The 24,984-nt window shown below is 44.6% G+C and overlaps 1 protein-coding gene across 1 annotated transcript in view; it reads right to left on the reverse strand.

Moving 5' to 3' along the window:
* PIEZO2 (piezo type mechanosensitive ion channel component 2) overlaps positions 1-24,984 on the reverse strand; it is a 71,577-nt gene that overhangs the window by 26,724 nt on the left and 19,869 nt on the right. The window contains exons 13-20 of the mRNA XM_079943037.1: positions 23,344-23,450; positions 22,012-22,110; positions 18,361-18,475; positions 13,194-13,253; positions 9,255-9,421; positions 8,131-8,297; positions 1,518-1,838; positions 583-841 (exon numbers count right to left, since the gene is read on the reverse strand). Coding sequence (XP_079799163.1) covers positions 583-841; positions 1,518-1,838; positions 8,131-8,297; positions 9,255-9,421; positions 13,194-13,253; positions 18,361-18,475; positions 22,012-22,110; positions 23,344-23,450 — 1,295 coding nt within the window. The remainder of the gene's footprint in view (positions 1-582; positions 842-1,517; positions 1,839-8,130; positions 8,298-9,254; positions 9,422-13,193; positions 13,254-18,360; positions 18,476-22,011; positions 22,111-23,343; positions 23,451-24,984) is intronic.

Raw genomic sequence — 24,984 nt, forward strand, 5'->3', positions numbered from 1 at the left:
CAGAGTGCCTCTTGTCCCCTCACGGCTGATGAAAACAGGGTGGCAATTCTCCTTTTCTGTTATTCAGACTTTTAAGGAGGTGGGTATGTGACTCTGTGTTTTGATGTGTGGAAATTGCCTTTAGGTTTAAAAATGGGAGAAACGCATGCTGCGTCAAACTGTTCAAGGTGCTCACTGTACTGTCTGACCCAATGTCCATCACTGACTGTGCACCGGCCCCTGGGCCGTGCTTGTGTCTGCCTCTCACTTACCGTCCTGGTGGCTGAAACCACAGGGCAGACACCAGACCTCAAAGGCCTCCCCCACCACTCGCTAGTTGGGTAACTTCGGGGCAATTATTTAATCTCACTGAGGCTACTTCCTTATCTGTTAGATGGAATGATATTAGCCCCTATGCGGTGTGAGGTGTGAAGTGTGCAAAGATAAATATAATTACCGGCACCAGGCAACTGTTGGTTATAATCATGTGTCCACCTAAGATGATCAGCTTCACTGACTGTTTCTGTGAAATTGTCTGGAGCCGGGCAGGCCCACCCAGAGTGACGCCCCGTGACGGGCAGGCCAGTTCCGCCCGAGGCCTACCTCTGTGTAGACGACGGCCATCATCCAGAAGCGTCTGCTGGGCCGGGGGACGGACAGCATGGCCCAGAGGAAGATCAGGATGGGCAGCACGAGTGTGATCACGGAGGCAGAGACCATGTGGTTGAGGATGATGACGAAGTAGCACACCATCTCCGAGCGGGCCACCAGCGTGTTGTACATGGCGTAGAACAGCAGCAGGAAGCGGGGCTGCCCCACGTAGAACTTCTCCGACTCTTCCAGCTCATCGTCATGGAACATCCTGTTAGAATAAGCAGCGTGACGCTACGTGGGGCTTAATTCCCCCAGATGACTGATTTCCTCTTGGTGTGACCCTGGTGTCCCTCCCTGCTTCCCGGGTCCCCAGGTGTCTTGTGGCGTCAACCTCATATTGTGCTACAGAAAGAGACGTGAGACGCTTCCCTGGTGGCGCAGTGGTTAAGAATCCGCCTGCCAATGCAGGGGACACGGGTCCGAGCCCTGGTCCGGGAGGATCCCACATGCCGCGGAGCAACTAAGCTCGTGAGCCACAACTACTGAAGCCCACACACCTAGAGCCTGTGCTCTGCAACAAGAGAAGCCACCACAATGAGAAGCCCGTGCACCGCCAAGAAGAGTGGCCCCCACTCGCCGCAGCTAGAGGAAGCCCACATGGAGCAATGAAGACCCAATGCAGCAATCAATCAATCAATCAATCAATCAATCAATAAATGAGAGACGTGAGCACTCATGTCTGTTACAGACGCTTTGCTGGTTGTACGATTCAGTGGTAGAAGCACCAAGTTGGCTCCTACTTGCGGTGCAGGAAGTACTGAAAGCAGCACGTTGCCTCTAAACGTCCGAGTGGACGTTTTGCACGTGGGTCTCTGCGCCCAGCAGCCCAGCGGGCACTAAGGGACACTCCCGGCTGTGGCCTTCGCTGTGGCCGAGGCTCTTACTTGTTCAGCAGTAGCTCGCTGGCCGTCAGCTCATGGGTCAGGGGTGGCAGGATGCTGGCCTCCAGGCGGTCTGAGCGGCTGTCGTCGGGGCTGACCGCCATGTGGGTCTGGCCCCCCGAGTCGTCCCGGGAGTCAAAAGACAGGCGCTCCAAGCTGACGGCCTTGCTGTAGGACGGCGGGGCCTCCACTTCACCGTCCTGCATGGGGTCCTGCGGGGACTGGGTGTCCTCAGGCACCTCCTCATCCTGTTCGGCCTCCACCTCCTCTATGGTCTCTGTGGTCCCCTGGCGCGAGTACAGCATCGTGCACTGCGTGGGCTCACTGTCGGGACACAGGGACGGGCACCGCCTGGTCTCAGCATCCCACTCCCCGCCCTCCCGAGGGCACCCACAGCCACGCATCCAGGCACGTGGGGAGAAACGCCCCCTCGCTCCCCCGTGTTCCATTGGCTTTGCTCCATCTGGATAATCTGTCTGGTCCGCAGAGATGCTGGGCTGGGCTGCGGCTCCCAGGGCGCTAAAGCCTCCTGAGCAGAGGTTTTCAATCCCATCAAGCTTCCCAGCCAAGGGGCCTGGTGTTTATTTCCAATCAAGACACAGTGAGCACAGCTCACCTCCCAGTGTATGGATTTTAAAGAAAGGTGCTCACGGAAACGAGAAGCCTCAGCTGGCTGGGTCCGCAGGTCTTAGCCAAGATACACTCTACTCTCAGTGGAACCCAGATCCATAAGGGGAGGACAGGAATGATGGACCGTTGGCAACACAATGGCATGCTTTATAACACACGGCACACTTCCTGCATGCTTGCTTCTCCCTGTGTTTCCATCCTTTGCCTTTTCTCACTGGTGCCTCTTACATCTGACTGAATGCTCACCACCTCCCCATCCCTGGCTCCCCACCGCCTGGCACGTGGAAGCCCCACCCACCACTCTCTGCCCTGAGGGTCTCTCCCCAGGGCTGAGTCCCCAGCTCGGGCTGCCCTCCTGCTCTCTCTCCTCCCAACGACTTTCCGCTACCAGCTCCCCTTCCAGCTTCCTTTTTCATGAGCTCCTCTGCCATTATCTTCACTCTACTTTTGCTTCCTTTTCTTCTCTTTTGCATCCCTCCTGTCCTTCTAACTTTCCCTGCCAGGTCCGTGCGGGAAAAGCTGGAAATGAAATACAGCAGAGAGCCGTGAAATTCAAAGCGTGCTTTCTATACTGTCTACCTCGACACACCCAGCCCTGAAGGGGAGGGGGCAAAGTTATCTAGAGATGCAGAGCCTGCCGGGTGTAGAGCAATAATCTGTTAGACTCTGAGAAGGTGCTGCTATCTGAAGGGCACGTGTGTGCAGCTGGGGACATAAACACTGGGATGCTCAAGTGCGCAGGCTGTACGCATTCTCCTTGTCACGGACGCTGGAGCACACATATGAGTGAATGAATGAATGCGACTGGCTGAGCCCTGAGACTGAGAACCACATTTGTATGAGCTCTTGATCCTAACTCAGGGGTCTTCAGCGTCCCCAGGGCTTTGGTTCTAAGCGTGCACATCAGTTAGAAGGCTGTCGGAACACCAAGTCAGCCAGCCTTTGGCTAAGACTCACCTTGATTAGACATGGCCGTGAAACTGACTGATCACCCCCTTGAGTTTTCAGACCACTGGAGCCAGCCCCACGCCAGGTCTAACTTCCAGTGGGACCGTAAACGACCACAGGCACGCTCTCTGTGGTTTTAAATGAGGTCTGGCCCCAAAGGGATTCAGCAAATCCTGGTACATTCAGGAATCAACAGAGTGGAATGGCATAGCGTGTGCCAGCCAGAAGACATCTCAAATGGCCATGGCATTCCCAGAAACACCAGGCGCCAGCCTCCTGCAGCTCTGAACTGAGATACAGAGCTGCCGGCAACAAGGACTTAACACCCCCCCGATTTGCCAACGCTGACATTAGTTTTGGATTGGGTTATCTGGGTAGGTTGTTTGGTGTCGGGATAAGCACAGTGCCGCTCATGCTTCTGTGCTCCTGCTGACTTTTCAAAGGCAATTCAAAAAAGCTTTTGGCTTTTACGCAAGTAATTTCATTTCTAAATGATTATTGTTTTATCATAGGATTTAATGAGAAAACTTAAGCCCAAAGTAATCGTTTCCAAACCAAACAAGTTAAGGTCTACAAAGGTGATCTATTCTACTGCACAATAATATTCTTTTTAAAAAACCAGTGGTAAAATATATCCTGACTTTTATGTTAATTACGCATATAAAACGTGGACAGATTCATCCTGTATCAACCAAATGTGACTACATATGGGATTTGGGGATTTTTTTCCCCCTACTTCATGGATCTTTGGATGAAATCGTGAGAAAAAGTTTCCTGCCCTTCCTGACCCATTTCTCCCTGTGAGGACCACCTACCTGAGCCCTCAACCAAGGAGGAAACAACATGCTTGTTCCTTTGGAAATAAAAAGTGTGAAATACTTACAAAATGAAGGACAATGTTTATAGTAGGATTTTTAAGAAACTCCTAACAGACAAAAACCAAAGAGCAGTTAGTTTAATAGAATGCTGTCCTGGGAACGACCAGTTGTATCCCAGGAAGGGCAGTGGTTATGCTTTGGTTAGTCATGCACATTCTTAAAATAAAAATTAACAAAAACACACAGGTCACAAGAACTCCTTTGTGCAATGACCCAGGGGGGAGGTGAGACGGTTACGGACAACGCATGCACGTGTGAGCACCTGGAGGCTAAGCTGGCGCTCTCAGCTGACGAAGAGGACACATCCATGCTGAGCATTTTACGGAGCCCGGGCCGAGCGCGCTCACTTGTTTTAGGAACAGTTTCTGGTCCATCTAAATCATCAAGGGTGGACTGCCTTGAGAACAGCATGGTTGCTTCCGTGTAGCAGCTAGCAGCGCAAACAGTCACAGAGACACAGTGTTAAAACAGCACTGGAACATGAGTCACACACGGTCAGCGACCCAGACACCGCCATGCAGCAAACCACGCGCCACTCCAGCACCACGGACAGCGACCATCGCAGCGGGGCCTCCGGGACAGAAAAGGGAAGATAAAACACAGCAGTACTGGGCTGAAAAGAATATAACAGCTGATACTTGAGGAAATGTCACTCTCTGGGTGGGACAGGGAACTAGAATAAAGACAAGTCCCGACCTTTCTCTCACAGAGCAGAATTCATAGTTTTACAACTGAGTTTTTTTTTGATGAAAGGAAACATGTTTTATTCACAGCCCCCCACCCAATTCTGAGTTCATTGAGAGCATTTTGTAGCCGAACTGGTTACACAGAAATATCTGCTCATGTAAGTTTTATATAAAAATGTCATTTTTTTTTTAAACACAGTCTCCAAAGGGAAAGAGGGAAGCTCAGGACTGACCACAACAAACTGAATTTTCCATCCCATTTTCTGAGTAATATTCAGTTGAACCAAACTAGATGGCTTGGAGAAGAGATGCTGGTTTGATATGCAACTGGATATAAACCAACATCAAAAAAATGAAACAAAATGGTAAAAGGCAACAACAAAGGAAATCCAGCAGTGGCAGGGCCATTTTGTCTGTTAACTGTTCATTGAGCCTAATGAATGGTTTTCTTCAGATCACGTTTTAGGTGTTGGCGGATGTCATGAGGGCGGGAGCCCATTGGCTGAAATCCTCAGCTCCTGTCACCTGACAATCAGGGAGGAAGGGCGGCAGAGTTAGGGCTGAGCTGCTACTGGGTGATCACAGTACTGGAGATGCAGCCAACAGAGCTCAGACAGAGGTGTGACTGCAGTTCATATGCAGAGTTTAACCCCAGAGAGGGACACACCCCCCAAAGTGCCTGACACAGAGGCTCCTGGGGCACTAATCTTCAGCTTGAGTACGAGTGACCCGGCTGACCCTTGTGATACTGGACGGCTGATTTCCTGAATAAATGTCACATGTGGCTGCACTAGGGGACCTGCTGTGTGCCGGCTGCAGTCAGACGCCCACAGTCAGTGACCATGGGGCAGAAACGGAAACCACTCAGGACAGTGGAGCTACCTCTGGGGTCCCCTGTGGGAGTAGGGAATTCGAGGTTCTCTTGGAACCATCAAAGGGTTTCAGGTTCCTGGAGTTACAGCTCCCCCACCAAGCCCCAAGTGCTCTGGAGGGGGCACCCTGACTGCACGTTACAGCCATGTGGCCAACACGGGGGCTGGGCGATGAGAGGGGGGAACACGCAGACAACCAAACAGTCTCTAATAAGGATTTTAAAAAAATGACATTGACTCCTTTAGATGTCAGCCCGCCCTGGACAAAAAGAGGAGATGATGGGGAGATGAACTAGGAACGCAGTGGACGAGCACAGTGGGCCTGGGCCTGGGTCTCCACGCCGACCGACACTGGCTGCCTGCTGGGTTTTAGATAAAGCGCTTCCCCTCTTCGGGGTCGGTTTCATCATTTATGAGATGATGGAACTGGATCTGTGAGCTTCTGTGTCATTTCCTATTTTCAGAGGTGGAGCCCATGGCCTTTTGGGAGTTTGCAGCAGAAAGATGCTGTGCGCCCTCACCTGCTCGATTTTCTGCACGGGTATCATTGCTCTGACTCCAAAGTCCTATTAACTTTGTTAATTCTTAGGTGAGTTGTACTGTCACATCAGCCCACTTTCGGACCCCACACAACCCCAGACTATTGGGTTATTTGCAGTGGACCAATTTGTCATCCAAGCCAGGACAGTTTTAAAAGGGAAAGGGAAGAGGAGAAGCTTCACAATAACAGATGACAAATCTAATCGGACGATGTCTTCATCGAGATGCCCCAGGGGCACACAGCACACACTTCAAATGCTAACCACTCTGGTCCTATCTAGGAATGTTCCTTAGAATGTCACCGTTTCCTGAAGGAACTTAAACTAATTTATTTTCTGGGAAGGTAGAGGATATCCGATTTCATAAAACAACCATTTTTTTTAAAAAGCGCTCTTTTCCAACTGGATTTGAAGGAAATCGGGACGATTCCAGTAAGTCAAAGGGAATACAAACTCCTTTGTCAGGTTCCCACCCTGACCCCCTCTACTGTCTGCCAGAGGGAAAAGTGGGTGAGATGGGGTGAGTGGGAAGGCTCCACGCAGGCTGGGTCCTCGGAAAGGGGCCAGGCCCCATGGAGCGTGTGTGTCCCCATGTCCCCGCCGGGGTTGACGCTACCCTGCCGCAGGGCACAGGTGTCGGAGAGCAAGCTTCCATGCTGGGAGTCCCTCCCAGAGAAGGTCACTGCCTCCCCAGCAATCGGCAAGGCTTCCTGTGGACTCTAATGCAGACACATGATTTGCAAGTTTCCTCAACAAAGAAACTGGAAGCTCTGCTCAGCCTTTAAGGAAAGGGCAGATATGTTCACTCAGTTACTAATGACATAATGAACCTACTGTGTCTCCCTTTTCTTTAGGTTACAAATAAAGAGTAAAAGAACATTAAAAAGTAATTTTGAAGGTATTAGCTTTCTACTAGTAAGTGTATTGACGGATTGACCATTTAAAAATGTTTGGGATACTCGACAGTCTCTGTTAAAAAGCAATCGATGGATTTAAAAATCTCCTGCCTCACAGTTTTTGACTATGGGTTCAGCTTTGTTTGTCATCTTGGACCAGATTTAAAGGCAGTTACTTGATTTTATTTTGGCCAGTCTTTATTTTCTTTTTCTTCTTCAACCTCCTAAAGTTGTGATTTACAGTACTTAGCTACTTTCTTCATTGACCATAGTCTCAGTGGTTACACAGCTGAAAGTTACTGATAAGTAACTTTCAGGAATAATGAATCATGCATGTTTATTTTATGAACAACTGACTTTCAGTTCACTTCCTAATTTTCGCTTTGATTCATTTGGTTCAGAGTTCGGTTCTGGAACCACTATTCTTAAGCCAGGCTCACATATAATATTCCGGAGGCCCGTGAAACCCCTGAAGTTCTACATAGAAAATTTGTAATGATGTGTGGTTTCCCCCTTTGGGAAATAGTCTATAGCCTCATGAAATTTCAGAAGAGGCTCATGTCTCTGTCAAATGGGGATGATAACAGTACATCTCGAAGGGTCTTTTAAGGATAAAGTGAAGACACCCATGCACAGTGTTTAGTGCAGCCCCAGGTGAAGGGTCAGCGCAGGTGCCTGTGTGAAGTTGGGCTGTGACCACACAATGCGGAAGATGGGGGCAGACAGAACCACTTCTCAAATTTCTAAAATTACGAACCATAAAGTAACGTTTCTGAAAGGAAAAAGATCAAGGATGGCAATAGATAGTAGAAGATTCTAGAACAGAAGATTCTTTCTGGAGCAGCATTTTAAAGGCATTAAAGAGGCAGCTCTTGATACAATTCGTCATTTTGTGATGTGGAAGGCTCGTCCATCTGACTTGACTCCAGCTTGGAAATCCCAGTCCTGTGGCTGTGAATCATACAGCTCCTGCTAATAATTATTATTGATTCCTGCTTCTATCTGCCCGGTCCAGGGACAGGCAATGCTCTGCTTGGCTGTGGCCACAGAGACAGCCCGGAATGGCTGGGCACCCTGCATGATTCTGATTAATCTGCACCTCACCCATCATTTCTCACCTCTGTTACCTTTGTCAAAAGCAACACCATCGTGGAGCACGTGACGTACCTGGAGATGCTGTCGTGGGAATCTAAGCTGTCCATCCTATGGGCTGTCTGTATACCTGCGGTGGCGCCAGGACGGTCATCGATGGTGTCCAGTCCCGACTCTCTGGAAAGGTTCATGATGTGGTTCTGATAGTACATGTGGATGCTCTCCCGGGTTGGGACGTTGCCCTGCAGAGAAGGAGACATTGTCACGGTCCTCACGAAGCACTGGCCTGTGCAGCTGCCCGGCACTGCTCAATACGGACAACCCTCCACCATCATGCACACCTTGAATAGGATGAAAAGCCAAGCTAGTCAAGCTGGGGATCGACATTAACTCATTGAATTAATGGTGCCCGATGTGACTGGGTCATGCTGCACAGAAACCCGTTCTCATTTATGGATGAAGACGGTCAAATGTACAAACTTTCTGTTATAAAATAAATCAATCCTGGGGATGCAGTGAACAGCATGGGGACTATAGTTAACAATACTGTATTGCATATTGGAAAGTTACTAAGAGAACAGATCTTCAAAGTCCTCATCACAAGAAAAAAATTGATAACAAGGTGTGGTGATGGATGCTAACTAGACTTTCTGTGGTGATCATTTCACAATATATACAAATACCAAATTATTATGTTGTAAACCTGAAATTAATATGTTATATGTCACTTACATCTCTAAAACTAAAATTAAAATATTGAAAAAGAAACCCCTTCTTATAGGTAGATAATTTTGCTAAGTCAGAGTAACTTTTCCAGCAATGAACTATTCTTTTCAAATGTAATCTGTAAACCATCTGTGGCTGTATTTTGTGGCTCTGCATAGATCCTAATTTTCCCTATGAGAAGTTTCACATCAAACTTGCCAGACTATACAACATGCCCCTGTATGAGACACGACAGAGCCTGTGCAGCTGCGAATGGTGGTGATGGGAGGGGACAGAAAGGACCCACTGGCCGAGATCCCGGGACTGTGTGAGTGTGTGTGTGGCGTCTGATTATTTTCATTCTGAGCGTGGAACAGACTTAAATATACAAGAAAGCAAAGGGGTTATGTAAAGCTGTCTAGAGAGAACGGGTTTCGTCTGATCTTACTTGGGGCTCCGTATACTGACTTTCAGAACCATGCCAGTAGTGCTACCTTTTTAATCTCTCTGGTCAGCATGCACCTCTCGATCCTCAGGACGGTGGAGATGTCGATGTGCTCCCTGGAGATGGAGTTCAACCACGTTGTGAAACTGTCCACGGTCGCCAGAAACAGGACCCAGGTGAACTTCAGAATATTAAATATCCTCTTGATGATATTATCTAGGAGGAAGAAGAGAACACGATTTAAAGGGACGTCGTGCCCTCAGCCGCGGTGCTGTGTGTGGTATTTTACCAAAGGCAGCCCTGGTTTTGCCCTCGTCCCCAACATGGAGTGACAGGGGCGTCGTGGGGACCGCAGGCTAGGAAGCCGTGGGCGGACCTTTCCACACCTGCTGCGGAAGCACCAAAACCAAACGCGGATAGAGTTCTTTTTAATAAATTCCAGGGACTTAATGTGTGTTTTTTTTTTTTGAAGATGTTGGGGGTAGGAGTTTGTTAATTAATTAATTTATTTTCGCTGTGTTGGGTCTTCGTTTCTGTGTGAGGGCTTTCTCTAGTTGTGGCAAACGGGGGCCACTCTTCATCGTGGTGCGTGGGCCTTTCACTATCGCGGCCTCTCGTTGCAGAGCACAGGCTCCAGACGCGCAGGGTCAGTAGTTGTGGCTCACGGGCCTAGTTGCTCCACGGCATGTGGGATCCTCCCAGACCTGGGCTCGAACCCATGTCCCCTGCATTAGCAGGCAGATTCTCAACCACTGCGCCACCAGGGAAGCCCGCGGATAGAGTTTTTAACCTTGGGTCAAAGCATCAGTCAGAATAGGTCTGTATGCAGTTAACAGGTTTGATTAAAAGTAGAGATTGTGCTCAAAGATATTTGTTACTGATGCAGGGACAGAAACAGTCTGTATCTATCCAGGTAACTGGGTCCTTTAACACTTTTCCTGTATGTTTTTTCTTTTCTTAAGTAACAATTGTCGTGGGAAACAATTCTGTTGGTTCAGAAGACTCTGATGCTTCTCACTGCAGCTGGATTGCAGTTAAACCACCTCAAAGGTATTTTGTAGGGAATTCAGTCCACACACTAAGAGTCTATCTAAACCACTGACTTATCTTGTCCATATGTATTTAATGACATCAAGCTGTGCTAACTACAAAATTTTCCCCGGGGGTTGTGGGTGGGGGTCAGTCCTCTCCAAAACACAGGAGCCCCGAGATTCCCGATGACCCTGGGCTGCCTTTCTCATCTCAGCTGTGACTGGGGACCCGCCTGGGAGGCCGCGTGTGACAAGCTCCACTTGGGGTCCCACCGTGTCCCTGATGTCATGCCTCTCCGGCACCCCCGGAATTCAATGTGAGCTCTGGGTCACGGCTGTGACATAACTTATTTTAGGTCAGAATCAAAATAAAGAGGGAAGATCCCATATTAACTGTCTGTCTTACGCATTGCTTCCCGTAAATCAGTGCTTTTTCAACTGGTATACAAGGAACGCTTCAAGACACATCACCAAATCGCCATCCATGTGTACATATTTTTACTTTGGCTTTTTAAAAAATTAGTTTTATTAGCTATCTCAAACACTGACTGCAATAAAGGGAATACTTAGTGAATAGGACAATGAATTAAGAATTGCCTTATTGTTTAGAAAAAATCAAAGCACCACCACCAACACTCTCAATAAGAAAAACAACCTGTATCCTTCACTCTTCCTCTCACCAGAAAAAGGAAATCAGATTCAAGTGTCATCGTAAGATCGTAATGAATTTATGATTAATGATGATAGTTTGGAATGGTTGCAGTTTAAGGTCACTAATACAGCAGGTAGAAAAAGACAAAATTCACTGACATAAGCTTTTCTGTGCGGGGGGGGTCATTTTCTGGATGGGGCCGTACAGTACACATTTCCAGCTTTGCAGCCTTGCCGTCTCTGGTCATCTCGGCTGTGGTGGTGTGAAAGCAGCTGTAGACAGTGGATGGATCGTTTATCAATGGGCAAGCCTGGGTTACCAAACTTTAATGACGGACACTGACACTTGAATCCCATAGTTTTCATATGTCATTAAATACTCTTTCTTCTTTTGATTTTTTTTCCAGCCATGAAACATGGTAAAAGTCATTCTTACCTAACAAGCCACAGAAGAACAGGTGGCAGGTGGGATTTAGCCCAGAAGTGGTAGAGTCTTGCAACCTCTAGCCCAGGTGTATGGCCCATCCCTGGTCACTGTCCTCTCTCTACTTTAGAGACTGAAACATGAACCAGAGTTTGACTTTGTCATGGAAAAAAATTATTTGTGCATTTGGGTGGCCTAGGAGAAAGGCAGAACTTCTCTCAGGTGAAATTTTGCTCTTTTCAAAGGAAATCCATCCAAGGGAAGCTTAGCTAGAGTGTGGGCTCCGCACATGGTCCAGGTGGGTCAGGGAGACACAAGGAAGCGGTAGACGGTGCTACCTACTGAGGTCACAGGAACCTTGGAGCTGCCAGCTGGGACTCTGGGAAAGGAGCTGGGGGAACCATGTAGTGAGAAGGGGCCTTGAGCCTCCGGGTCAAGCAGGCCCAGAGGAACCAGCCGAGAGAGCCCCACCTGGCAGATCCTGACTGTCCACAGCCTCTTCGTGTAGACATCAAAGGCAAGTTTGACCCCTGGGGGCTGAAGGACTAAACTTGACAAACTTTAGCAGCATCTTAATATTTTGATGACCTATTTTTTGTCATATATTCACAATTATTTTGTTAGAAGCTGTGAAGATAAGCCTAATTATTTTGCGGTTTTGCTTATGGTGTTCCTGACTATGTTGGAGCCCTGTGTAACATAACGTGCACTTTACCCACTGGGGTGATCATAGACTCACATGGGAAATTAGGATTCTTATTCTTGTTTATTTTTTAACCATAGAGGCCGGAGGGCATAGTTGTTAAGAGCACAGACTCTGGATTCTGAGTCCTTGGATCCAAATCCCAACTCTACCCAAGTGGTTGTGTAGATTTGGAGAAGTTGGCTAATTTTTCTCTGCCTCAGTTTCTTCTTGGTTAAATGGGGAAGAGGGTTTTGAACAAGTCGATGCATGTAAAGCTCATGGAAAAGTCCCTGGCAAAGGAGCTGCGCCGTGCAAAGCGTGATAAAGCTTTGCAGCAATAAAGGGGTATGTGGTCCCACAGACACATGAGCCGGTTACCTGGACGTGGAGGCCAGGTTCAAGGATTGTGTCTCCGAGGGCTTGGAGAGCATTCAGGAAGCCTCATTTTGTGTCAGCAGATGGCATCCTTGGATGTATTTGTGTCCAGAGCAAAAGAGCCTGAAAACCTTGCCTGCTGCTAAGTGATGCTTACAGGAATGCCGGCCCCATGAGAGACGAAGCAGCGTCTGTGGAGCCAAGAGGCATCTGGGTTCATTGCATTTGGAGGCTTCTGTTTCTCCTCTTCTTTTACTGATGGAGAAATCTTCCTCCCGATCGTGGACTCCGTGAAGCCCAAACGGCACCGTGACCGGGCTAGGAGTTAGAACACACCGGTTCTGTCCCCCACTGTGTGGAGTCCTGAGGAAACGCAGTGGGGTTTGGTTTTCTTCCCTAAGACGAGAAGGTTGGCCCAAGCCTGGAGGCCCGCTCAGTTCCACAGTTACTTACTTCTCACTTCACTCCTTTTCCATGTACTTTAAATTAATTGCCAATATTTTTTGTGCCTCTACTCTGATGGCTTCCCTGGGACATGTACAAGTTGCTCTCCAAACTCCGTTTCATAGGTGCTTGGATAAAGGAATTTACAGGCCGACTCTAATCCAACATTTCATTCCACAGTGTAAAGGTCAGGTCTACTTTCTGGAGTCCCTTTGCAATTTCACTAGAGATGAGATTTCAAGGGACACTGATTATTAAGTCACAGTCCAGCAACAGGATTTAATTCATTGTTTTCAGGCAGCCTTCCATTATGTACTATCTGGGCAAGAAACAAATTCCAATCTCACCCTCCGCCGATGGGAGCCTTTCTTTTGTTACCTGGTCCATCAGACTTCTTCTTGATCGGTTCATCCTCCCGGTCTTCCCACTCCACAGGACCTGACAAGATTGTTCGAGAAACACGGGTTACATCCTTTTAGGGTAAATTAATGCCAACACTACTCTTCTGGATTCAAAGGAATTTTATAATGAAATCTAGGACATTCTGCCGATTTGAAGAGCTCCTGGGGAAAAGTCATAAGAATTCTGAGCTTTCAGATTCTCTTCACTCCACTCCAGAATGAGAATCATGGAACTGGGGGTGGGTAAACTACAGTCCTCTGGCCAAATCTTTCCTGCTTCCTGTTGTTAAATGGCCTGTGAGTTCAACTATTTTTAATCGTTGAAAAAAGTCTGAAGAACAATAATATTTTGTACATATGAAAATTGCATGAAATTCAAATTTTACTGGAACACAGCTACACCCATTTGTGGACATACCGTCCAAGGCTGCTCTCATCCCAAGATGGCAGGGTTGAGTTGCAGCAGGAGTTTACAGCCTGCAAAGCTTACAATATTTACCATCCGGCCCTTTACAGAAAAAGTGTGCTGGCTCCTGTTACACACTGTGAAATTGTAATTTTGAACACCTTGGGGTAATGTTATAAATTTTAGTGGGTCACCCTTAAAATGACGTCACAGAGTTTCATTTCATTTCTTAGCCTCTTCTTTTAAGGCTGAGGTTGTCAGATATAGCAAATGAGAATATAGGACACCCGGTTAAATTTGAATTTAAGATAAATAACACATCGTTTTTTTCCTTTTTTTTTTTGCGGTACGTGGGCCTCTCACTGTTGTGGCCTCTCCCGTTGCGGAGCACAGGCTCCGGACGCGCAGGCTTAGCGGCCATGGCTCACGGGCCTAGCTGCTCCGCGGCATGTGGGATCCTCCCGGACCCGTGTCCCCCTGCATCGGCAGGCGGACTCTCAACCACTGCGCCACCAGGGAAGCCCCCACACATCATTTTTTAGTGTAAGTAAATCCCATGCAATATGTCCAAATTATACTGAAGCTTAAAGATTATTTGTTGTTTTTCTAAAAAATTCAGCTAGAACCGGGGTCCATGTATTTTATCTGGTAACTCTATTAAACACGATTCACAACCTGACTCCAGTTAATCTTCCCAAATTTATTTTCTACTGTGCTCTTTTCTGCTGCTCTGTTTCACATCCCGTCTTTAGTAGCTAAGCTGACCTGCTCTTTAGTTTTCATACACGAACTTGCTTTCTTCTGCCAGGCTCTGCTCAAAGACTATCTTTTGCACGAAGAACTGTATTCCTTTGCACACTGGGTCATAAGTCACCTTTTGTCCTGGTCCCACACTATTCTATGTATGCTTATTTTTTAAATGAAACCTTGCAGTTTCTATGTCAGCAGGGATTTTTTCCCCTATATTTGTGTTCCCTACTGGTTAAGGTGGAGGGGTCTGGAGCCAGGACACCTGCTATGAACTCCAGAGCCACCACTCACTGGCTGGCTGTAACCAGGGCAGGTTCCTTCACTCTTTGGGACCTCACATCCCCAAGTGTAGGGCAGGGAGTGAGGGGCGAGTGAGTTATTGCACAGAAAGCACAAAGGCAGCTGGCACTCTGGAAGGACAGATGCTACTTGTTTCATTTGCCGACGAAGAAGGGATGATCCCTTGTATCAAGAAGGTGCTGAATAAATATTTATTAAAGAAATAAACATTTATTTCTGTCCCAATAGCTTTGAATTATTGCTGTCCTAGATTTGTAGGTAAACGATGGTGCATCTATGCATGAAATAATCGTCATGATACAGACTAATGAGATATTAACAAGATGACTAAAGATTTTTTAGAACTGGCCCAATAATTTTGGAAGAACAAATGTCTGAGAATAGCAAATACAATTTTGAAAAAAGGAGCATCGTCAGGGAAGTTTGCAACACTAAATATTAAAACTAACTCTAGCTACTGGACTCAAAAATATAGGACAGTGGCTCAGATCTAGACAGTAGGATAGTGGATCGGAATACAGAGTCCAGAAACGTACCTAAGAGCCGTACCACAAATGGGAGCTTAATATTGAGAAAAGGAGCATTTAACTTCAATGGAAAAAGGAAGACATTACCGAACAGGTTTAGCATAATAGACCTCTACTTCACAGAATAATAAAAAATTTAAAAGGTAAATAAAATTAAGAGGAAATATAAGAAAACATTTGCATAAAATTGCGGGGGGAAGACTTCCTTAAACAAGATGAAAACATAGAAATTGCAAAAAGAAATTCGGACCTATTTGACATCACAAAAAAATTAAACATTGCTTAGAAAACATATACCATAAACTAAATCAAAAGATAAGCATTGGATTGGAAAAAAGATACTTGTAACACTTAAAAAAGGATAATATCCCTAACATATAAATATTTCCTAAATTAATAAAGACAAACAACCCAATAGAATGACAGTATGGAACATGATAAAAATTTTAAATCTCAGATTTGAAAGTAAAAAATACCAAGAAAATATGAAATAGGAAATGTTCAATCTCATTAGTTAGGAAAATTCAAATGAAAATAAAAGCCGTTTGTCATCCTTGAGAAAGACACACAATAAATAGAGTAATAATAGCCTATGGGATAAGGCTACAGGGGAATAGACACTCCTGCACCTTATACATAGGAGTGTAAATTTCTAAAACCTTTTGGGAAGATATTTATTAAAGTAAAAAAGCACCCACTTTAACCCAGAAATTCCACTTTCGATCATCTATTTTGTGGAAAGTGTGTGTTCTTCCTGACTTTTTGCCATGCATTTAAATACACACACACACGACTACATGTGAACTTCTGTGCAAGGATATCTATGACAGCATTCTTAATTGTGGCAAAATCTGGAAGCAAACCTTATGTCCATTAGTGATGGAAGAGTTGGATAAATTATGCATATCCATATTATAGAATATTTTGCAGCTATAAAAAAAGGATGACATAGTTTTATAAATACTTAATTGGAGAAGTGTTCATGATACATTGCTGATGAACGTACAGGAGAATTTGGACGGCATGGACTCATTTTTGAAACAAAGGAAACACTGCCTGTACCTCACAGGAAAGGGGCGGAAGAGAGCACAACCAATGCAAGGCTTTGGTGCCTCAGGGTAGCTTTCAAGGCCAGACTGTGCATCCACTTCTTTTTTTTTTTTTTTAATTAATTAATTTATTTATTTATTTTTGGCTGTGTTGGGTCTTCGTTGCTGCGCGCGGGCTTCTCTATAGTTGCGGCAAGCAGGGGCCACTCTCCGTCGCGCCGTGTGGGCTTCTCATTGCGGTGGCCTCTCCTGCTGTGGAGCACGGGCTCCAGGCACGTGGGTTCAGTAGTTGCAGCACGTGGGCTCAGTAGTTGTGGCTCGCGGGCTCTAGAGCGCAGGCTCAGTAGCTGTGGCGCACAGGCCCAGTCGCTCCGCGGCATGTGGGATTCTCCTAGACCAGGGCTCAAACCCGTGTCCCCTGCATTGGCAGGCGGACTCCCAACCGCTGAGCCACCAGGGAAGCCCGCATCCACTTCTTTATTGCTTGACTTGCTACATTGCCTGTGTCTTAATTTTGCCTTTTTTAAACCAATAAACTAAACTAAAATAAAAGCTACCGGGAGGTAGCAGCGACCAGAGCGGTCAAAAAGGAGAACGGCTTTGCAATTAGGGTTCCATTAGAAATTATGTTTTCCTTTTCTTTTCTTTTTTGAATACATTTTAAATTTCACAAAGAATCTATATATACATTTTCTTTGTAAAGAACTAAAATATAACAAGGCTAAAGGTCCCTTGAATCCTACCCCTTAATCTCAGTCTCTCCCCACCCTCTGCCAGAGGTCACCACTGTAATTAACTTGCTAAGTATTCTTCCTGATTTTCCTCTGGCATTTATACACGACTATATGTACCCATTAAAAATGCAAAACATTGTCTGGAGGCACTCTGGTTTCCTTTGTTTCATAAATGGTTTCATAATGTGCATGCCAGTTTGCAGCAAAATGCTTTTCATTTAACAATATGTCAGGAATTGTTCTCCAAGTCAGTTCAAAGTAGCCCATATCATTTTTTAAATTACTAAGTCGTTTGCCATAATACATTGGTAACATAATTTACTTGATTCCTCTTCTTTATGTGGGCATTCAGGATGTTTCCAAATTTTTGTTAGTTATAAATAATGTTTGATGAATATTCTTAGACACGTGTGCTTGTGCTCATGTGCAAATATTGATTCAAGTTAAGCCGTACACCTGGAGGTGGGACAGATCTCTGGTAGGAGACACACATTTAAAATTTTCATGGATGCTGACACCTGCTCTTCAAAGTGGATATGCTGCTTTAGAACACCACAAATACGTAGGCTCCCACTAGCTCCAAACAGCGATACTATCAAATGTTTAGGTTCTTGCCAATCCAATAGGTTAAAAAAACAGTATGTCAAAAACATTTAGTTTGTGTTTCTTGTACTACTACTGAAATTGAGCTCCTTTTGGCCATTTCTATTTTCTGATCTCGAATTGTTTTTCACATCTGTTCATTCATTGGGTTGAATTTTTCTTTTACTGATTTTTATAAGTTCTTAATATATCTGGAACACTAGTCTTTAGTCTGATATATAATGAAAATCTTTTTCCTGATTGCCCCACTGGCTCTTTAACTTTGCTTACTGTCGTTTGGAATTCTTTTCCCCCTTAGAGATGTGTGCCTATCATATGTTTTCAAATGAATCAGTATAATGTTGAATATGGCACTGGTGGCTATGTTCCATTTTGGCTCCTGACTACACTTTAATTGTGCTTTCCCTTTTTTTCTTGATCAAATTTCCATAGGTTCATCTTTATCATTAGTTTTTTCCAAGAACAGCTTTTCACTTAATAATCAGGTTGTATCTTATATTTCTTTTCTATAACTTAATATCCACCTAAAAATTATTATTTTCCTTCTACTTTCTTTAGGTTTATTTTGCTTCTCTCTCTCTTCTCACTTTATAAAATGCACCTTAACTTAAATTCATGTTTTACTTTATTCCAAGACCTGAGTAATTAAGGGTAGGTAAAACTCTTTGCACTCTTTAGAAGTCAAGAATTTCATTCCTCCCAAGCTTGTCTTTTGCGGTTCCTCATTTGTGTTCAAGGTCACAGAAGCAGGGGTGCTGCCGCATTCATCACTTACCGTCCCCAGATCCTTTTCTCCTTCTTTTCTGTTCTTCTCTTGCAGATCTTTTTTTCTCTTTGCGCCTCTGTCGGAGTGCTGTTTTAGGGTCAGTAATCCAGGCTTGATAAACAAACTGAAGGGAGAAAACGCCATTATTTTCTGGATTTTTAATAAGCTGAATTAAAAGAAAAGGGACCAATACCAAGCTTCCTGACCTTCAGAATCTTTTCTTTCTCTGAACACAAAGTAAACTTCTCTTTCACATATCCCTCAATACACTGAGCTGACCTGTGCTATTTCCATTATCATGAAATAAAATGTGAAAACTTATGTTGTAGGCATATATTTTGTTCGGTATCAGACAATCATGAAATACTTTGGGTCTACAAACCACCATTTCTCCCACATCCCCACATCCCACCACCATCTGTGATACTTAGTTCCTGATCCTATTGCATTAAACACGCTAGGAACAAGCTGGAAGCCTGGCTAGGTGTCATTCGTTTTCTCCCGGCACAAATAAACTTTGAGTTAAACCCCAAACATCTTTTGTTCATTTACTTTGGGAAAATACTTTTGCATGTTTGATACTCTCTCTTCTTTTTTTCTGTTTTTTTTTTTTCTTTTTGGCCGTGCCCCTCGGCTTGCAGGATCTTAGTTCCCCAACCAGGGATCGAACCTGTGTCCCCTGCAGTGGAAGCACGGAGCCCTAACCACTGGACCACCAGGGAATTCCCAATACTCTCTCTTGTGAATAACAGCTATTACCAGCAACTTGAGAAAGGGCTTTGTAGATTGATTCGTATTTGGAGAGGAAAAATAATGTGATATGAAGGTTAAGGGGTTATTCCAGAATGGTACAGAAGGAAAACTGGGGTGCCTCTGGTTGCCTTTTGTCATTGTCGTTCAATAGCTAAAAACAGTTGCATTAATACAGTACAACCAATAACCGTAACAGAGCAATTGTGAACAGCCCGCCCAGCAACCGTATCCCAAGTCATGCAGAAGGAACAGAAAGAAACCCCTGACACGCAAAGTCAGCCATCCACAGCCTCGAAGCCGAGCAGCATGCTCTGCGTGCACCCACACACACCTGGTCTCAGGGAAGCTGGGTTTTCTATTAGGAAGATAAAGTTAAAGGAGTGTTTCCTGGGGGCGCTTGAAAACCCAGACACTTTCATTTTATGCTATATTATTTTCAGATTTCTGAAATCTTTGAAAAACAGAGTGTAAGCAAACCACTGGCATTGTAAAACTAAAGAGGGATTCAACTTTTCCATACATGGAAATGTAAAGGTCATGGGTTACTAAGACAGAACATTTCCTTTTTCTTCACAGGTAGAAATCTGAATCTTACGGGCAATTCACACACATGTAAGATCTGTACAGTGTCTGAATAAGAAACACAGGAGGCCAAAAATTCTCCTATTTTATGCCAAAAACATATTTTGGAAAGTGAGAAGAACTGGAATTTGAAGGAGAAGCACCAAAAAAAGGAATTCACGGTCGATGTTTATTGAGCGTGTTAATTGGGAATTCTATTAAGAGTAGCTCTGAGGTTTAGGATTTTAATAGGCAAGCTTGCTTCGGCAAAATATTGATTTAAAAAAAAACTCTGAAATGCTAAACTCGAGAAATTTTCAGGCTTAACAGATACATATGGTGACATTTCCTTAAAAAAAGTGTTATTATGATACTGGTTTTAGATAAAGCAAGAATGCCAAAGTAGAAAATAAGAAAGTGATTCAGGATTTGTGAATGTATTAGGTGCACAAGTCTTTTGCTCTGAAGAAAAATGAAGCCTCTGGGAGGGAGGGTGGGAAGGAGAGAGCAGGGTGGGTTCAGGACAGAACTGAAGGAATCTCGTAGAAAGGGCTCGGGCCACTCAGATGTTGCCTTATTGGAAAGGCATTCCTGGTGCTACGTGTGGTCCTTAAATGATTGATCCTGTTGGTGCTTTCTCATTGAGATGAGAGTTTGGATCATGCCAATAAGGGGAAAGGAGGGACGGAGAGACTATTATGACAAGTCCTCATCTGTAGGTAAATGCTCTCTATGTCGATGTTTGGAAATACAAATATTTTACAGTTCCAGGAACATCGGACAGAGGATCAGGCCAACTGTTTCAGGAAAAAGTTGATAATGAAGGAGGAAGAGGAAACATCCCAATTCTTACAGAGTTGAGACACTAAGTTTCGTTCTGAAACATCTCAGTTCTGAAGTCACAGAGGTAACTATCACCCACTGTCATGGTGTTTCTGGAGAACAGACACACGCACACTAATCCTAAGGAGAAAAACACATGAAAGTGTGCATAAATGACGTCCGGCTTCTCCAACTGCTACTGCCACTGGCCCAACTTCACCTCAGACTCTACCCTAAGTGATTGCACTGTAAACGTTAGGGAAATGGGATTCCTTTGACTGAAAACTTCTTATGCAAAATACATTTAATGTTTGAAACAGGAGAGAACTTTATGGAAGTGTAGATCTTTAACTGAAATTAGTTGTTTTCTAAAATGTTCTTTAATTCAGTTGTGATCCAGACCTTTCTTTTTGTTGCCAGTAACGAAATTTTTTTTTTTTACAGTAAGATGGGGGATAATCACATTGCAGTCTTCCATATAAATTCTTAAATATGAATGGAGAGACTCATAGTGCCGTCGTAAAAGGGGAGAGGAAAAGAAACCCAGGGAAGTGGCAACAGGGAATATTAAACTAAAAGTCAGAATCCTGGCATTTTAAAAAGGGAAGGAGCCCAGAGGTCGAGACCCTGCTACTCAAGGCAAACCAGCATTTACACTTCACCTGGGAGCTTGAGAAAAACATAGAATTTCAGGTCCCACTGGACCTGCTGAATCTAAATAACCTGCACTTAAATAAGACCCCCAGGTGAAAGGCGAGAAGCAAAGGTCTCCCTCGCTATCTAAACCCGGGAGGAACATTTTATTAGTTCAAGTGCTTACTCCAGATTAAGGCAGGAGAAATGGCTTTCTATAAAGTACAAGAATAGCGATTCATTGTTTATGATTTCCAGTAACTTAGTGACCACAGCACAGGTAGCCGGATACTTTCTGTTGTGCAGTGGGTGAATTAACAAATAACTGTAACAGCAGCATCCCTGACGACATAGAGTGTGGCGGCTGCGTAGACCTCCACGGCAGCTCAGCCCAGTGAAGAGAGATGCTGAACGCAGGGCGGAAGATGCCAGAAGAGTCCAGTTTAGGAAGATGGAGGCTTAAAAGGGAGCCAGAAAGGAGATGGAGCAAAATGAGTCTTTTATTACTGATTCCTAATTTTACCAGCTTTCTGAGAAAAATGATCATACTTTGACACATCATACCTGATGCATGCAACCAGAGGTGACCTTTTAACACGAGATGTGACTTAGGCGAAACTACGAGAAGGGGAGAAATTAGATCTGTATCTGCATTTTCTCTTTCTATTTTTTTTAATCGGCTCTGATGTCCACCGAAAAACGCATAATAAGAAATTTGTCTTCTCAGAACAGTTTTTGGAAAAGTTTGCCTAATATTTTAAATTCTTCTAATTCCTTCATCATACGATGTATAGAACAGGGAAAACACAGATGTGGAGCAACGGGATCTGCTCGTCTAAAGGTCTACAGAGCGGAGGGCCACACACCACACATCAGTAAAACATCAAATACCTTTGCAGCTCTGATTAAATACTGAAGAATAGTTTTGGGAAGTTTAATGACAGACTTTGGCAAGGCTAAAATGGCTGACGCAAACTTCCCAATAGCTCTCTACAAAGAAGGACAAAGCAAGAGTAATTAGTAGAAAAAAACCAAAAACTGATCATTTAATATATGACATTGGTATGAGTTTGTCTCTATAATTACATCGACTAAGTTAAAACGTGCTCATCACTGAATGTGGAATCAAATATACCCTGCTTGTAGGTTAGGAATAAAGAAAATAGCCTATCGTTCATGTAATCTGTAAAAATGGTGAAGATGGTCATGTTCTCTCCTCTGCTGCATGATGAGTGATGGTTAGAAGAAAACTCGTTGATATAAAAATAAACAAGTCAAGTTATTAGTATTCGATAAGCCAGCTACAGACATGCATATAGACACTGTCATCAAGAAACACACACAGGAGGCAATGGGGCCGGTGACAAAGCCTCAAAGCAAGGTGTCCCGGTGAATAATTTAGTTCTTCAATTTCACTGGGAAGACAGGGGTGGAGATAACCTGCCAGCTTGGGAAGACCTGGCCAGCAAGCTGACAATGGCCTTCTCATGGACACATCATGAGCCTGGATGGACGTCCTTCTGTGTGCCCTGTAGTCTAACAAATGGGAAAGAAGAGTCCTGTATACGCTCCTTTGTAACAGAAATCTATACCAAGTTTTCATCCCATAGGTAACTCTACTAACTTTAACAAGCACTAGACATTCACTGGATACACGATACTAGGCTGGTGAGTCCTATCGCCAAGAATGATACCGCAGGCTCTGAAAAAGAAAGGCAGTTAAGCTGAGAACGTCAAAACTGGGCTGGAGGTTTTCATGATTTTAATACATTCTAAAATCTTTAGCAATACAAACGGAACTGATTTTCAAAATTTGAAGTAACACTGAAATGACCGTTTATTTTCACAACAAAGCAGGGATTTTATTTTCATGGTCAACTATTTCACCTATGGAACTAGAAGTCCACTCAAACAACACAAAGCAATGCCAGCAAAGGAAAGTTCACCCAAGGAAGCCTTAGTTTTGATAGAGCATCAGAATTTTTTATGCAAATGAACGAAGCCCTGGCTGACCAGTGCTCCCGCAGGAACTCTTGCGGTAATGATGGCAACGCTGACAGCAAGCAGCAGGATGGGACACACTGTTTCAGATGTAAATCGGACGCTTCTGGGAGCTACAACATATGAACACGGCAGAAGAAATCTAGGCCTGCAATCAAGGTCTGTCAAAAAGAAAAACTCTTCAACTAGCAAAGACCGTGATTCCCTCATCCCCGTAATTACCTGGAAAGCTGACCTTCGTGGAGGCTCTTCATCCTCCTTTTTTAATTCTTCCTCTTCCTCCTCTTCACTGTCCGTTTCAAACAAATAGTAATCTCCACTCCTGACCACTAAGCAAAACAAAATATTTACTTATTTCTTGGAAGAGATATGAGATAACTGGGGGCGTATGAATGAAATGCCCCCAAAGACACACAAATTGTCCTTCAAAGGACCACAGCAAGAGACGTTGGTGGGGTGGAGGAAACAGGAGATGAGGGGGTGCTATGTGGTCTGCAGAGCACCAGGCCTCGTCCAGGCCTCCGAGGAGACCTGGCCACAGCTGCATTCATCTGGCGTTTTCTTCCTTTTTCATAGCAAATTTTACACAGATGCACCAGATCAGCTCTGCGGCAACCGCCTTGGTTACCAAGATGGCCAAAGGACTGAAAACTATCATCGTGTCACAATTCAGCACTTTGGGGCCTTTAGGCAAGGCCAAAGTGAAGCAGAGGCTTTGCTGTTGTCTGAATGGGTCCAAACTGCTGTAGCAAAGCTAATCAGGATGATTCAGGAGCAAGAATCAGTGTCACCAGCCTTCTCCTTCACTTTATACTGTGCAGACATGGGGCCGTAACACAGATGGCAAGACATTTGAAAGAGTTTTTTAAAAAAATCACACATTGTCATGAGGAGCAAATGGGCAGGTAACATCAAAAAAAGAGCACCACCACCACACTCTGGCTGTTTCTACGCCTAGAATGGGACAGATGGAGGTCCGGCAGACATGGTCCACACAGTTTAGCGCTGTGAGGCTTCTGGTCAACCAGGAGCCCTCAGTCACTTACTGAAATTTGAGGAGAACTGGGCCGACCATAAGACCCAAAGCACAAACAGTATGGATCGTCCTTGCCTTGCCTGACATTGTCCCTACCGGGACATACTGCTGTCTTAAGCACGGGAGCAGAGAGAGCTGAAATGTTCAGAGAGTTAAAGAAGTTTGAGAATGGAATCTTTATCAATTTGATCATTACTGTATCAGAGAAAAGAGACCCAGCATGTGCATTTCTGATGCTACAAGAACTGTACCATCATTGCAGGAAAACATATTCATATTTTCAAGTTACATTTGTGTTTTCAAATGCTGAGGTGTCTTTTGGATGACATCACGTGATGTCTTTATTTATCTTTTGGACTTCTCCGTTGTAAGGTCATGGGGAACCTTGGCTTGTTGAAAATTAGTTGCTTGAATATCACTAAACACAACAGTGAATAATTTTGCCCAGATTTCAGACAAATCTGAAGGCTCCATCGTGAAGATGCAGTGTGCATGAATTGGGCCTTATATCCTTGAACAGAAGCACTGTAATTTGTTATTTTTATTTTGAAGAAAGAACCAGGCCCAGAGGACTGGGCCTAAGCCTGAGGAAATAAACGCAATTCAAAATAAGGTAAGAATAAGCAAGAACAAACCAAAGTCACGGCATTCTGTTGGACAGTGAGGGTGACCATGAAAGTAATGCTTCAGGTAAGCTCAGAGATTTGAGGGAAAGTCACATGGACTTGACGTCACGTGGTCATTTAGTAAAAACCAAGATTTGCAATATTGAACATTTTACCCTCATTATAGCCTCTAAAATCAACAATAGCTTCAACTGTATTCAA

The sequence above is a fragment of the Stenella coeruleoalba genome (assembly GCF_951394435.1).
Source record: "Stenella coeruleoalba genome assembly, chromosome: 14".
In the NCBI taxonomy this organism is placed as follows: domain Eukaryota; kingdom Metazoa; phylum Chordata; class Mammalia; order Artiodactyla; family Delphinidae; genus Stenella; species Stenella coeruleoalba.